Below are 16,356 nucleotides of genomic sequence, written 5' to 3' on the forward strand. Positions count from 1 at the left end.
TGGTCCAGTGAAGAAACCAGTCAAGTGTCATGGTTGTATACTGAGCTGTAAATGTTTGAATGATTGTCCAGTTTACTTTCAGTCCGATTGTTATGTTTGTCTGACAGTAATTGTAACCAGTCTAAAAATACAATACTCTGGCGAGGTCAGTAATTGTGATACTGTAGCCGAAACATATGCAGTAATAGAAATATGATGAGAATGTCCGAGCGTTTAAAAAAGACAGACGCAAAGTGTTTGTGTTTGTATGTGCGTTGGTTGGTTTCCAGTGTGTGATCTAGTGCATGCAGTACTCTCCTGTAGCTGCTGAGAAACAGAAGTGTTATCTCGTACCAACTTTCAATAAAGATGAAACTGTGTACATATCATTATGACACCGTGTTGTTACTTTCACACTTTAACAGGCTCATGAAACTTGATTGTTCTTCTTCTGCGTGAATAAGCACCCTAATGTTGTGAGTAAATCCAGATCATAGACTTTATAGAAAAGATGGAGGACATGACAGCTCCAGAAAAGTGAAGCCAAATCGTTTCAATCGCCCCCCAGTGGCTGGTTGGAGTATTGGTCATTAACCCTGCCTCCTTTATGTTGGTGGATGGGACATGGTGCAAAGTAAAACATCAAAGTACACGTCAAATAACTCAATGATTTGATTAAATATATTTAATGTATACATTTATGTATAAGTTTAACTCTATTTAATTAAGTCACTCTCAAGTAAGTTTGATTTATTCACTAACTCAGCATGATAGAAAACACTTTACATTGAACTTCGAATCAAGTTAAATGGAGTATTTAATATGTTATTGAAATACGGAAAGTAAATGTTTAAATGGGGTGAAACGTTATGATTGACAGTTGAGACTGATATGCAAACAAGCAACGGAACAAGAACTTCCTTATAAACCCTCCCAGCCTCAGCTCACTGCCAACAGCTGTCAGGTGCCTCCCATTGCTCAGGATGAGCTGGGGAAACTGGGACCTGGATTCAAAGCCATATGATCTTCATATGATCTCTATGACCCTGACAGGCATCATCCCCCATATCCACGATATTCTGGCTTCATTTCTGGATAATAGAGTAAAAACAGCTATAACCGTGTGATCAACCTCAGGGTCATCTACACATCAGCACCAACACACTTCTCATGAACTCATTAGAACTAGTGCACAGTTTATAAAAAGCCAGAGTAAGGTCAATCAGTGAAGGTTAACTCTCTTGGGTCACTTCTGTCAGAGGCAAATAACTCTGCTCTACTTATTGATTTGTTTTGGCTGAACGTCACTGTACCACTGTGGACTCATGATTATTGTCCTCCCTCACACAATAATTTGAAGAACACAAATTAATTATTTACCAAGGAGAATAGTGTCAGCACAAATTTGACTGTATTATAAACTATATAAATTAACTCCAAAATATATCAGGTAGGTTTCTGTAACTATCCTCTGTGGACATGTTTTAAGACACAGAGCTTAACGTTGAATAATCATTTGCAAGTGATGTGGTTATTTCAAAAAAAATTATACAATTCTATATAATGACTTTCAGAATCTTTAAATCTATTAACTTCTGGACACAAGATGTCTCCTGCAGAACTTCATCTGGAGTTCAACATGAGGCTTTTCTAATCTAGTTGATAGACCATAAAATATTTTTGGTGCGTCACAAATGAACATGTCCACAGAGACACTTTCCCTCCTCTGAAGATGAATGAGGAAACGGTCTTATAGCATCAAACTGTGCAGGTAAGGTTTGCTCAAGTGAAGCAAAAATTTGAATGTGAAATACGTAAATAGGAGCGGGTAAGTGGGGTAAGAGAGCTGAGGCCCCGTCCTGTCTGGGGCCAGGAGCCGGGGGGACAAAGTTCAGAGTAGTAGCTGAGGAGGGACGAGGACACTAATCAGAGGAGTTGTGACACAGACTCACTGAAACACACTCCAGCAGATCTCTCAGCGTGAATCACTGACTGAAGCAGAGCCTCTCACCCTGTGGACCACTGACTGAGCCCGAGGCGACAAGACAGAGTGAGTACAATACAGACGAAGTTTATCATGAACGTCACGTCTGCCCCACTCTGCCTGTGTCTGACGTCTGTCGCTTTCTGGATTTAAAAGTCCACACTTCCTGGTATTGCACAAATTTGTGCAGCTGTGTAGTTTTAAACAAAAACACAGTATCAAGTGATTCAGATGTGACTGAAATACACAGTCTTAGTTTGTTCTGTAAGTTCAAGAAGCTAAAATACAAACGGAAAGACAACAAATAAAAAATGATTAAAGTGCGCAACAGTTACGATAAACAAAGATGGTCACCAGGTTTTCTGATTCGAAGCCTTTAAAACTGTGTGTTCAGAGGGAAGTGTGTGATTGAATCAGTGGATGTTCAGTATGTTAATATGATATTGACTCTGTCCCTCTGATGAGATTATAAAGCACTCAGCTGAAAACAGCAGGGGGGTCATTCGAAAGGCTCCTTTAAAACTTGACCTCAAAGGTTTACTGTGTTCTCCCTTTCAACAAATATGATGATTTTATGAGTCAAACGTTTGATTCCAGTCGACAGTTATACGTGATCGATTTAGTTGATTTGAGTTGTTATTGTTATTACTTTTGGAACCTCGGTCGACCTGTGATAGGATCGACATTTAACATCGTCCTTCATATTGATCTCCTTCCGTACAGAAGTGGGTTGGAGCTGATATGACAGCTGGATATTTACCCTCTGAAATATTAATGCTGCTCGTCTTCAAAGTAATACGAGTTTAACAAGCTCTGACCTCGGAGAAACTTCTTAAGAAAATGAAACTGTCAAATTAGCAGTGGTCCAGACCTTATACAAAATATTACATTTTATACCTGAAGAGTATCTAAGATGTTGGTGCTTTACAGTTTGACTCATTTTCTTTATAACCATTATTCTAACTGTATTTGATCATAAAGTGGTTTGTATCGTATTGTTTCAAATCTGAACGAGTCATATCCAATGGTATCGTCTCATATTGTATCATATCATGTCAAATTGAATCATATCTTTTCATATCGCATGATATTGCCTCGTGATGCACATGTCATTACATCATTTCATAATTATTATGATTTGTTCTTAAAATGAGTTCATTCCTTCTGACTTACATTAAACTATTATGAGTTTAAGCAAGTGCAAAGTAAAACCAAAAGTGTGTTTCCTTAGACATGACCATGCACAATACTCCTCACCCTCAACTTCCTCTGCAGAGAGTCGTTGTATAACTCCTCAGAAACATGTTTTCCTTCATCTCCTTCTCTCAGCCTGAGCCACACAATGTATTATCTGCATATCTGTGCCGAGCTTATCTGTTCTATTGAGATTGGTCCTGAGGAGCGATCAAACCGTGTGGATTAGAAAATGAGGTCACTCCCGTGTCTCCTCCCTGGAAGTGTGTGTAACACAATCCCTCTGTCTGTGTATCTTATCTACAGTGTGTGAACTCCCACTGGAGCCAGGTACAGATGCTTTATAATTTGTTTACATTGTTTAGCTTGACCTACAGTGACTGGTGATAACGCCGCTTTGGTGGAAAACCACTGGAGGTTACCACAGTTCAAAGCCCCCGACATACACATAATGTTCAGAACCTGGAGTTTCAGCGTGTTTGGGGATTCACACGAGTATAAGCTCGGCTCCTGGGCACCAATGCTCGTCAGGAATATTAATTCTTCAGCATGAGGCAAGCTGCCAGCAACACAAGCCTGTGACCTGATTTAATCTCTCGATTTATCTTTAGAAATCCTCGCTCGGAATCCTCAAACATCAACAAAGAGTAAATATCGGTGAATCACATTCATGCGTTGAAGCTTTTTAATGTCTAAAACATTTGATTTTAAATAAATCGTTCAGGATTTTGGTTCAAAGTGATAAATATTACCTCAGATTATAAGCAGGACTTTTCACCCAGAGCTTCGTATGGAACAAACTTTTCATGATTTGGGTCAAAGGGGAGGTTTGTCACATCTGGATTGGACCAATAGAGAACAGGAAATTTCAAATCAGTCTTGAGCTCACATCAAATGTAAACCTCATCAAACCTTTATTGCATGTGACACTAACCTGAGACTTCTGTATGCACAGGCTCGTCCACTTCTCTGTGTGGTGTGGCCCGCTCCAGTGGTAACCATGACGACTGCAGAGCCACCCAAAGAACTGCGGCACAGAAGCAACAACAAGGCTCTTCCATCAGATGAGCTCTCCGACCAGGGTATGAGCAGTGGTGTCATTAGAATCACAATAATGTTTTGTTGTCCATTTGCCAAAGGTGTGAATAAAGTGAAAAACAAAAGCATTTAACAAAATCCACCGATACTGATCATTACAACAACCGTCTATTTGTAGGATTATTGTGGGAAATGTGAGCGGAGGGGGGGGAGACGGTGTAACTTGTGTTTTCTCTGCAGTTGTGCGGCCTGGTAACGTGCAGGAGGACGAGCTGAGACAGTGGAAAGAACATGCACAGGTTTACTGCATTTCTTAAATATAAAAACACAAGTGTTCAGGCTGTGCAGAGCAATCTGAACACAGCATTGTGTGCCATGTGTGGGATGCTACGTTATGAAGTTCCTTGTGCGTTGGTTAAATGAAAGTTTCCTGTTCTTCATCCTGCAGAGGGTGAAGGTGAAAGTGCTGGAGCAGGTCCAGGATCAGCTCAGTGACATTCTAGATGAAGCTCTGAGTGAGTCTGTTCAGCCTTTCACCCACAGCCAGCTGACCATTAATGGCAAGATGACAAAACAGACCTCAACGAGGTGAGAAGGAGCAACACACACATGGGTCCGGTAGATGTACTCGATCATTCCTGTGAACCCGTTTCCTCTTGGTTTTGTTTCAGGTCTCAGAAAATGGATGATGGCAAAGTGTTTATAGAAAGGCCGTCACTGCTGGAGTAAGTATAAAAGGCTGAGGGTTGATTTCCTATTTGATATGCAAACACAGCGAGGTCCAGATCAATGTGAAGTAACAATATATCAGCTGTTTACTTAAGTGATCATTTGGTCCATAGAATGTGAGGAAACAGTGAACAATGCCCATCGTGATTTCTTAAAGACCAAGGTGACGTCTTCCTTGTCTGGTCTGACTAATAAAAACACAAAATACACAATTTATAGTCAAGATAGACAAAAATATATTCCATGAAAGATTCTCTATTGATTAACTTATTGATCTAATGATAAATTGTAACCCTACACTTTACCTCCCATGCTTGAGTATATTTTTTATTGATCTTGCTTTCATCACAGTTGCACGTTTACAAAGTACATTTTCCCATTTACAACATTTCAGGGTGATGTTATTTATTGTAACTCAGTCACATGAATAAACTAGAACAGCACTTAGTAGAGTCCAAACCTCTGCCAAGGCCCAACTGTCCTCTAATGAAACCAAATTCAAATTGACTACATCCAGGTTCTTGGATCTGCACCGAATTACAGGCACTCGTAAATATCAGTCTTCTAAACATGTCAGATTTTTACATCGAGATCCATTAATTATTCTCTGAGAAATCAATGAAAACTTTGGATTTAATATGCTCTTTCTCTACCGATACCACAACCTTCCTCAAAGTTTCATGGAAACCCGGTTGGTTTAGATTGTACATAAAGAAACTGTAAACAACCTTATATCATCCTAACGAGGGAAATATATGATGCATATACTGTATATAAATATTCACATAAATTTGTGTTTTTTTATGAAATGTTGCTGTCTGTGTTTCCCTCCTCTCCACCAGTGAGCTGTTTGAGATCAGTCACATCAGGACCATCTACCACATGTTCATCGCCGTGCTCCTCATCTTCTGTCTGAGCACGCTGGCTGTGGACTTCATCGACCAGGGCAGGTGTGTCACATCCTCCTTTAACCCCACGACCCTCAACCAAATCCAAAGCAGACTCAATCGAGGCTTTTAAAACAGTCTCCCTCACTTCTTATCTTCTTCCCCTCCCCCCCTCCGTCCCCTCTCCCGGCCTCTCTGCTCATCATGGCCGCTGAAAGATTGGGAAATCAATCCCTCTGAGTATTTCTGCCACTGCTGCTTTCGGCGGCGCTGTAACGAATTTGCTTTGACGCTCACACACGCAGGATTGTGAGATTAATTCTCTTGTTTCTCACTGGAACAATGAGCTCTGCCGGGCGATTATGTTCGATACATTCACCCTTCAGTTAACTTTGATTTTTCAATGGTGAGAAAATGATGGAATAAGAAATAATATTGCACTTGCAACAAGCACATATTGAATTTTAAGCAAATCCTCCGACCTGCTGCAGTCGGCGGATATTTTGAATCTATTATTATCATCGCCAGAGGGGTCTTTTCATATGGGAGACAATAATGGAGAAATAACTAAAGCATTTAATTGTGCCTTTGCATTTATTAAACATATTCAGATCATCTAATTGGTCTTTCAAAGCCCAGTTTAAAGCTAAAACACTGTTTCTGGAACCATGATCATTGTGAGTATTTAAACATCTCACTGTAATAACTATGTCTTTCTCCCAAACCCCAGGCTGGTCCTGGAGTTTGACATGCTCTTCTTCGCCTTCGGGAAGCTGGGTACCGTGATCCAGGCCTGGCTCGTGATGTTCCTCTACACCCTGCTCGTGCCCTACTACACGCTGGTGTTCTGGGCGTCCCTGTACCACATCATGCCCTCCAAGCTGGGTCTTTCCCTGGGGACGGGCTTTATCCTGTCTGCCGCACAGACCTGTGTCCTGGGACTGTTCCCGATCTACGTGGTCGTAGAGAACCAGCTGCCGCCGGCCTCGCGGTTCATCGTGATACTGGAGCAGGTCAGTGTTGTGTGTATGTGTGTGTGACAGAGACTTTGTGTGTGTTTGTTTTGGGGGAAACATTTTCTCAGGTGCACAGGTGCAAAAATACGGTGAATACCAAGCAGCATGTGAGTTATGAGTTCCTCAGTTGGATTGTTCTGCTGTCACATTTGTAAAGAACGAGGTAATGCACTGCTTCAGGATGTCATTTCCGCAAATATCATCAACATTCATCAGAGTTGCCGTTGGTACTGGCAAATTTCTTCTTATCACACACACTGTAGAAAAGTGCAGAAGGTCTGAGAACAAAATATACATGAGGGCACAATTCTTCAATTTCCAGTATGAGACCTGACCTTAAAAATGTGATATCCACACCCAGAGGAACATTGGAATAAATAGCTGGTAGCTACTAATCTGTGTGTTGTGTGTGTGTGTGTGTGTGTGTGTGTGTGTGTGTGTGTGTGTGTCAGAGAACAGAGCAGAAGATTGAACACAAGGTATAAATAGAATAAACGTGGCAACAAGAGCAGAAAAACCTAAATAAGAGGCTAAATCAAAAGCACAGTAAACATGTCAACAGACAAAACCTGTTCACACTCGCCCTTTATGAGACTCCTGGCAGACAGTGTGGGTGTAAATGTAATTTTTCCGTGACTCATGGACACACACCGAGGAGACAGACATTTCAGAAGGCAGTCACAATCCAGGCGACACGACTGTGATGAACCCGACTACAGAGAAACAAGGTTTCATTTCTTCTGAGTCTCGAAATATGAAAAATGTGATTTGTTATATAGATGCTTCAAACCAGTGGCAGGATTGGACATTTTCTGGTATTGATTATACTTGATGTAGCGAAGCCCGTAAACCAGTTCAGGGCAGATCAAGTGTCCAGTTACATTTATATGGTGCACTTCCTCTCCCTGCCACATAATGTTTATCCATCCATCCATTATCAACACAGTTTATCCTTCGACAGTTCAGGTGGAACTGGAGCCAATCCCAGCAGGTCCCCAGTGTATCCCCGTGCCAAACATACAAAATCAAGTCTCCCATCCACTTCTATGTAATTTCCCCCATTAACTCCATTCTGCATGTTTTGGGATTGTGGGAGAGAGTCGCGGCACCAGGAGAAAACTCCCACAGACACAAGAAGAACAAGCAATATCTGCACAGCAGGACCAGGATTTGAATTAGGACCCTTGTTGTTGTGAGGGGACACTGATAACCACTGTACCACCGTGCCGCTCAATGCCAACTCCAGACAGCACCAGACTCTTCACCAGGCCACCTTCACCCATGGTGGAGAACCGAGCTGAGCCTGGTGCGAATTCCTCCTAGAAAAATAAGGCTGTCAAGTTGAGTAGCATCACAATCGTTCGTGATACATACCACCTCCTTTCTCTAAGTGTCGGGGGAAATGCGTCCAGTAGTTTTTGTGGAATCAAACAGCAAGCCATCCCCGAACAAACGAACCGAGGTGGAAACATTACCACCGTGACGAGGCTAATGATAAAACCTAGTAAAAAAAAAACAGATTCTTGACAAAGGATCACAGTAATTGATCCACGTTATAAACGCAGCCCTGTCGACAGCAGGACCATTGTGAGAAGAAAGCCGTGCTGGACAGAGATGGCGTCCGTCCAGCTGGGACAGAGAGAGACAGCATGCAGATCTCAGTGTTCTCAACGTTTGAACATCACACAGCCGCTCTGTAATACCTCCTCATCCTCTTTATTACACCGGGCCCGGCTTCCCAAACCCGCCTTAGTGCTAAGATCATTTTATCTCCATTCGATGGAGTGAGATAATCCCTGTGTGCTCTGATGCTTTTGGGAAACCAAGACCTGATCCTCATCTGACCCGGGTCCGTGCAGGCAGTGTGGTTCCTATTCCGAAGCTGTCCATTGATTTGATGCATAAATGTAGGATTTTTAATTCATTAAATTGCACAAAAAGGAGTGAGCCGGTTCCTGCTCTGTGCGGCAGGTTGCATGAGGTGAAAATGATAAATGAGTTCTCCAGCCGCAGAAGAGGAGAACTCTCCGATACATCATGTGTTTGAAATCCAAAAGAAGAAATTGAGGCCATAAAGATGTGGGCTGTTGTCGTCAGACACTTTGTCCATTCATGAAGACAGAAACTATTACTACTGGTGCCTGTCTCACTTCACATTCTATCTCCATCCGTTTCCCTCAGATTCGATTCGTGATGAAGAGCTACTCCTTCATAAGAGAAACTGCTCCGGTTCTAATGAAGAATACACCAAAGGAAGGTACTGTATTATACTGATGTCAGGTGTATTTACTCCTCAGGCTAGACCATTACTCACAGTGACTCGAGCGGGCACCAGAGAAAAATGAGTAAAGCAGAGCTCAGTAGGTTACCGCCTAATGATTCATGCTGAAGTCAGAACTAACAATGAAAACAGCCACATACATTAACCCACTTGGAGAGTGTGCGGCCCAATGAGGTTCTGTTGTTAGAGTCTCCAGATGAAAGACAAGACTAAGAAACCAGGAGGTGAAGAAAGTCCCTCACTTCAGTAACAGACCTCCAATAGAAAACAAGAGAGTCCTTAATAATGTTAAAAGCGTTAAAACTGTGTCTACAGTCTACCAGGGTTTGAATGTTGTTATATGGAATCAAACAAGATCTTTATAAAGATGGACGATGCATCTCCACTTCTTCTGTCACAAAAACTAAGAAGAGAACATCCAAAATAAGTCAAAATAAATTACCGGTGCCATCGTCGCATAATTTTGACGTCATCTGGAGCCAGAGAGGACCAATCACAAGTCAGTATCAGCTGTCACTCATGAAGCTTCCCATTTTTAGAGCACCTGAAAAACAAAAGGCAAACATGCATCAGTGTGATAAGAAATAAATAAAACGACACAAACAATGTTTGAGATAAATGTATTTATCGTGTACTTTGATTTCCCATTCACTAACATGGAGGAGGTTGGATTTGTTTTTTTACGATCTCATCTGTGTTTAACAAGTTTTAAATGTCCTTGTTATTGGCAAGAGGTTCAAACTAGACCAAATTACTGAAAGCAAACAATCAGGAGAATAAATGACAGTCTTTAAGGCAAATCATGTGGTTTAATGGTTTAACGATTTTTGCAGTAAAAGCAACTCATTTAATTTTAAAGACAGTCATTTGTTACCAGGTTCCTACAGTAAGGCACCGAAAAGCTTCAGAATTCAAAAACTTGACACGATAATATCAGGCCAGACAATGAAAGAAGAACAATGAGATGAGGAGCTTAACGTCTTATCCCTCAGACTTTGAATCAGCTATTTTTAGAACCTCTTTTTAATAATTCAAGGCCCTTGAAGCCTCAGAACTGAATCACTTCTAGTTTGATTTTCTCAGTGACTGAACTCTCTCTATCTTTCAGGAGAAGGTCCGATAATCCCGCCATTTTCCAGCTACCTGTACTTCCTCTTCTGTCCCACTCTGATCTACAGGGAATCATACCCCCGGTGAGACGCATTACATTGTACCCCCTACGTTTATCAATTAATATTTCAACACACGTAAACACAAATGACAATATAGTAGCAACACAAACTCACAGCTCTACACTGAACTCGCATAAACCCTGTAATATTTTTTCTTCCTCGTGCAATAAGTGTTTATCATCATTTATAGAGAATCTCCTATCGATTTATTTCCATTTCACTGTATATTTAGGTTTATACTTTAGAATCATACCTCCTGTATTTCTAGATGATAGTGTTTCTTTTATTATTTGTTCTGTTTAATTTATTCATGCGTTTGTTTTTTAAAAATGCATCATCAGAATTTATCTGAAGAGAATAAAGAAATCATATAATTGAGGCATCTTTAAAATATGTCTGTGCTTCTTATTCCTGATTTGGGCTGAAATGTCTGTGCAGAATAAAACATCAAGCAATGACATGATTCTAAACTCATAAGATGTGAATCTACAGCATCAAACTGTTTCTGAAGAAGCAACATCCTGTCTTTCTTCCACAGAAACAAGCACATCAGATGGAACTATGTGGGCAGCACTCTTGCCATGGTAAGACTCTGCGACTGTTCATCCCACTGAGACACTTTCATATTCATATTTAAAGAAACGTATTAAAACCTACTGAGAAGCTGTTGAAGACCAACAAAAGATGAAGTTGCTCATATAAATGAAGTGATCGTAAACTACAGATGGTTCACTGCTCTAATATTTGATGTGATAACATAGATCTCCGGTCTTGTAATCGTGAGCATGCTCTCTTATGTATTTCATCTGTCTGAATCATTCACAACATTAATTATTATCTCTATCTGTAGATCTTGGGCTGCCTGTTTTACGGCTACTTCATCCTGGTCCGCCTCTGCATCCCCGTCTTCAGACCCCAGACCAACCAGCCGTTTAGTATTCGGACCATGGTTCTGGCTGTTTTCCACTCAATATTACCAGGTACCAAAAAAGAGCTGCACAGATCCCACCCACTACATAAAGCTCCGATCACGTTTTCTCAATGGGACGTATAAATGAGTGTGATGCGATTAGAGATGCAATTGTGCAATTCGATACAGTTTAACTTAAAGACTGGCATGTTTACTGCCCCCTTTACGTGAACAGCTTTCAGAGGAAGTGCTGATATAAAAGCGTCAGAGTTAAGTTATGGTTCTTATCAGACAGCTGGGAGCACTGCACCAAATAAAAGTGTGTCCCCCCCCTCTGTGTTTGTGTGTCTCAGGTATTATGCTGCTTCTCCTGTGTTTCTTCGCCTTCCTGCACTGCTGGCTCAACCTCTTCGGGGAGCTGCTGCGTTTCGCTGACAGGATGTTCTACAAGGTGTGTGTGTGGGTGTTTGTGTGTGTCTGTGTGTGTGTGTGTTTGTGTGTGTGTGTGTGTGTGTGTGTGTGTGTGTGTGTGTGTGTGTGTGTGTGTGTGTGTGTGTGTGTGATTTATCATCTGTGGCTCCACCTGTGAGGATCTATATTAATCAAGGGAAATTTCATATTTCACAGAAAAATGAAAACTCCCTCATTATCTATTCAGCACTATGTCAAGGGAGAGGGGTTGGGGGGGGGGGTGGGGGGGGGGGGGGTGTTTGAGTCCCCAAAGCACTTCTGGAGTTTCAGGGGTAAACAGTGTTTCAGCCAAAATCCAGTACAATTGAAATAAATGGTGACCACTTCTTCAAACGTGAAAATACTAATCATAACATGCCTCCACGCTGCACCAGTGGTGTCAGCCAAGTGTCCGAATGACAGCCTCGAGTCGAACTTGAACGTTCAGGCTTACAGACACTTGACGTTCAGGCTTACAGACACTTGACTGAAACCACTGGAGCCGTGTGGAGACATTTTATGATTGTATGTCTCTCATTTGCTGTGATTTAACTTTTTTTTCATGATAATGTCGCCACATATTGTCTTTAAAACAGTGAAGCCATATTCCCTTCAATGTTTAAGGGGTTAAATCACACAGATTCGGCTCTGACCAGTGCAGCGTAAACGTGCAGTAGGAATTACATCTTTTCAGCCGGTCTAGTGTTTTCTCAAATTTAAAATGATCGTACTCTGCTGCAGTTTTCATGTTGACCCACTGATTTAACTCTCCTATCCTTTCTCTTTTCCAGGACTGGTGGAACTCTACATCCTTTGCCAACTATTACCGCACCTGGAATGTGGTGGTTCACGACTGGCTGTATTACTACGGCTACAGAGACTTCCTCTGGGTGAGCAAACAAGACAACTCTCACTAGATAAACAAATAATAAACAAATCACACGGGCTGTCTTTGCGTTTCCAAATCGACATAGCACACGATGAAGTCTGCAGTCGTGCTGTAAATCAAGTGACACAAAATCGACACACTGAGCCGGCCTGACCTCTGAACTCTGAGCCCCCCCCCCGTCTCTCTCTGATCCCTGCAGCTGTCCAAGAGGAAATTCCGAGCAGCTGCCATGCTCTCCGTGTTCATCGTCTCCGCTGTCGTCCACGAGTACGCCCTGACCATGGGCTTGGGATTCTTCTACCCCGTCATGTTCTGCTTGTTTGCCGTATTAGGAGGTGACGGAGAGAACGCAGAGCAAATATTTATCAACTTGAATTACTCAGACAGTTTGTCCCAGATCTCACAGTCTGAACACAAACACAGAGTTGATGTTTAACCACACAATGACCTTCATTCGCCTCATGTCTGTGTGTTTGTTTTTGTTTTTTTTGTGTGTGTGTGCAGTGGTGTTCAACTTTACCATGAACGACAAGCGCCAGAGCCCCGTGTTCAACGTCATCATGTGGGCGTGTCTCTTCCTGGGCCAGGGCGTCCAGGTGTGCCTGTACTCTCAGGAGTGGTACGCTCAGATACACTGCCCGCGCAAAGAGGTAGGCACTGCAGATGTTACCAGAAGGAGGCGGGGGGGTGGGGGGGGTGGGGGGGGGGGGACTCTTTTATCCAAAGCGACTTACAATAAGTGCATTCATGCCCGATGGTACAAACCCAGAACAACAAGAATCAAGAAAGTACAATTTCTTCAGAAATAAAGCAAAACAAAGTGCTATAAGTAAGTGCCATTTAAGTGCTACTGAATTGTTAGTTTAAAAAATTATATGTTTAGACTTTGATGCGGGCCAATTAAAAATGGATGGCGGGCCGCAGTTGGCCCGCGGGCCGTAGTTTGGACACCCCTGATCTAGACTCTTATACCTTTCTTTATATCGGCATGATTGTGATTCTACTCTTTCTTATTAATAGATCAGTTATAGGGCTTCTCTGTAGATTTGCACATAATCAGTGGTACAGACACTCAAAAACCTGTCTAAAGCTGGACTAGATAGGAATCCCTACATCTTATTGCAAGAAATACCAAGCGTTCTGTTGGGTGTTATTAAACTTGGGCCACAGCTGCAACAGAACAGGACCTCGTCTGAATAGAAGCTCATAGAAAGGGAGATTTGTGAGCCTCTTTCAGCAGAAATATTATGATTGGTGAATCTATATCGTTATATTACTTGCCGTTAGCCTTTATTAAAAAACTTCACCGAAGTCATAGACAAAGTAAATATGAGCAATTGCCACTTAATGAAAAGACCATGTAAAGTGTAATGTTCTTATTGCAACCGCTGCTTTATACTGGGGGTGATGAGCATAGTGTCTTCAGGATATTAAAACTAGAACAATGTAGAATAATGTAGCACTCAATCGAGCTCATACCTCTACCACGGTCCATTTAAAATCAATCAAGCTGCTCCAAATTTCACACACTCATAGATATCAGTTCCCTAAATGAGTTTTTTCATCAAGATCTATGAAGTATTATTCGGGAAATTAAATAAATGTAAAAGAAATCTGGCGATATTAAAATAAATCCCTGATCCGCCCCCTGACCAACATTTGATGGGTTCTTCCCTGACCTCCTTCCAAAGCCTCCACCGGGTTTAGTGATAATATGTCCATGTAGCAAAAAAACAAACAGACGAACTAACAGAGGTTAAAACATAACCTTCATGGCGGAGGTAATAAAACCTGACTGACAGTGTGACCGTGACCTTTTCTCCAGGAGAAAAATAAAGATATAAATATCTCTACTGTTATATTCTTTCTGGAGAGTTTCAGGGCATAAACAACTGGACTGAATTGTTCAGAAGCTCAGTGAGAAGCTGCGGTGAGGTTCACATGTAGGAGTCTGCACTGCAGTGATGTCATTAGACTGTACTTTGACCCCAGTTCCTGAGGTACTGGGACTGTAAATAGACCAGTCGGTGAAAGTGCATCCAGTCTCCTTGCGTAAACCAGTGACGCAGTGCCTCGTGTCGAGCAGCTGAGGTTTTTAAAACTCTGACATGTATTTAACCCTTAATCAGCCCCCCCCCCCCCACCCCATCCCCCTACGTCCGGGCATTTTAATGAAGTCCCAGATGTGAAGGATCTTCATGACAGATGGACACAGATGCACTTAACATACTTACTCCTCTGTGAACTACTACTGCATCTCTGTGTATCACCGCTGGCTGAGGCCTCCTATACAGCCTGTACAGACACACACAGCCACACAGACACACACACAGACACACACACACACACACACACACAGTGGCTTAACATAGATAAAAACTGTCTAAAAATAGAAGTGGTGTCTGTAAAATGAGATTATCATGTGATAATAAAAGGATGTTAATAACACTACTCTGTTCTTTGTGTTTTTTCATCAGACTAGTTTCTGGGAGCTGGTGACACCTCGGTCCTGGTCCTGCAGCTACACCAGGTGAAGCTGCCTGTCTCCTGCTCTGGACGGATGAAGGATAGAGGGATGAAAAGTCGAAAATTCATGACGGAGTAAACGTAGACGAAAGTGTGGAAGGAAAACTTGAAGGACGTGTATTTTTCTTTTTTCTTTTTTATTCCATCAAGTTTTCTTTGGGTCAAGATATGACTATTGCTGTTTTGGTCATAATGTTATCCAGGGGTGACGTTTTCCATGTGTCACATCTGGATTATTACCTCCACCTATAGGAGGCTATGTTTTCAAACCTGTGCATTTGTTTGTTTTTTTCAGCAGTAAAACTACTGAACAGATTCCCATGAAACTTGGTGGAAGGGTGGGAAATCTGAGAGATTGAATTTCAGATCAAATCTAATGTAGAGATTGTTTTCTATGAATGTGTGCAGTGCGGTTTGATGAAGGGGACGGTTGGGCCTTAGCAGAGATAACTTTGTATTTGTCTGATTGTGTTAAATAGTGTTTTTATGATTCAAGCTGTTTAAGAAAAGCTTTTACTGTTGAAGTCTAAATATTTTTGTGCTTAATTAAATTATTTCTGCAGTATTTGTACTAAAGCTGTGCTGACAGAACCTGGGAAAGGTTTGTTTGTTCTCATCTTTTAGTGGTTTGAATAAACTTGAGAAAGTTTCTGCTGAATTAACGAGACAGCCGGAGCCCAAGAGAAGCTTCCATACAGCAGCCTTGTGTCTATTGTTTTATACTTTCACTCAAAACTGGTGACAACAGGCTTCACAGCAGTGTGGCTCCTGACCCGCAGTGTGTGTGTGTGTGTGTGTGTGTGTGTGTGTGTGTGTGTGTGTTGCCTGTGTAATCCTGCCCTGGTTGCGGTTCAGAGCTCAGGGATTGGTTGGAAGAGCAGGTACGTGAACTGACCAACCACAGGAAGCACGGCCTCTTATCAGTGGGCCACAAAGCCTCTGTTTGTGTGGCTGCCACGTCCCTGTGAAGTCACACAGGACCAGCAGGATTAACATTGGTACAGTGTTTGCATAAGTGATGTAATGCTCTGGAAACTGATACCAACCAAAACAGTGGTGGAGCAGGACGTGCACTGCTGGATCCACTGTCAGTAGCAGAATTGTGTATTTGTGTATTTGACATTGTTCATCCATTTTTTGTATTGTATTTTCTTTTTTCTTAGATTTTGTTTGACATCTTTTACCTCCATCATTCTATAAATTGACATTTATTAAAGTGGCTGCACATATTTCTGAACTCAAATGTCGTTAATGAGCCAGAGGAGGCTCTTCTGAATATCTAAGATCCAATTAAAAACATC

The 16,356-nt window shown here is 41.8% G+C and overlaps 2 protein-coding genes across 3 annotated transcripts in view; both read left to right on the top strand.

Annotated features, from left to right (window-relative positions):
* The first annotated feature begins 1,830 nt into the window (after window positions 1-1,830).
* Window positions 1,831-16,284, top strand: soat2 (sterol O-acyltransferase 2). Of its 2 annotated transcripts, XM_053431343.1 has the most exons (17): window positions 1,831-2,029; window positions 4,113-4,239; window positions 4,436-4,494; window positions 4,644-4,783; window positions 4,867-4,920; window positions 5,767-5,874; window positions 6,542-6,824; window positions 9,009-9,084; window positions 10,217-10,301; window positions 10,819-10,864; window positions 11,131-11,260; window positions 11,544-11,641; window positions 12,432-12,530; window positions 12,729-12,864; window positions 13,034-13,179; window positions 15,007-15,080; window positions 15,118-16,284. In XM_053431343.1, exons 2-16 carry the CDS (start codon window positions 4,158-4,160, stop codon window positions 15,061-15,063), a joined length of 1,599 nt encoding a protein of 532 aa, XP_053287318.1. In that variant the 5' UTR covers window positions 1,831-2,029; window positions 4,113-4,157; the 3' UTR covers window positions 15,064-15,080; window positions 15,118-16,284. The 2 variants fall into 2 exon arrangements, with proteins under 2 accessions (XP_053287318.1, XP_053287309.1); XM_053431334.1 differs by having other exon boundaries at window positions 1,832-2,029; window positions 15,007-16,284.
* The window catches only part of LOC128448678 (proline-rich protein 13), a 102,138-nt gene continuing 100,136 nt past the window's right edge, over window positions 14,355-16,356 (top strand). Inside the window, exon 1 of the mRNA XM_053431459.1 lies at window positions 14,355-14,364. The gene's annotated coding sequence lies outside the window, so the exon portion shown is untranslated. The remainder of the gene's footprint in view (window positions 14,365-16,356) is intronic.

This window comes from Pleuronectes platessa, chromosome 2, assembly GCF_947347685.1.
Source record: "Pleuronectes platessa chromosome 2, fPlePla1.1, whole genome shotgun sequence".
NCBI lineage: Eukaryota > Metazoa > Chordata > Actinopteri > Pleuronectiformes > Pleuronectidae > Pleuronectes > Pleuronectes platessa.

Bases quoted from the DNA above. Each gene is read 5' to 3' on its own strand.
- soat2 (XM_053431343.1), top strand. From the start codon at position 4,158: ATGACGACTGCAGAGCCACCCAAAGAACTGCGGCACAGAAGCAACAAC. The intron at 6,825-9,008 runs GTCAGTGTTGTG...CGTTTCCCTCAG, and splicing joins TCATCGTGATACTGGAGCAG to ATTCGATTCGTGATGAAGAG. The intron at 13,180-15,006 runs GTAGGCACTGCA...TTTTTTCATCAG, and splicing joins TACACTGCCCGCGCAAAGAG to ACTAGTTTCTGGGAGCTGGT.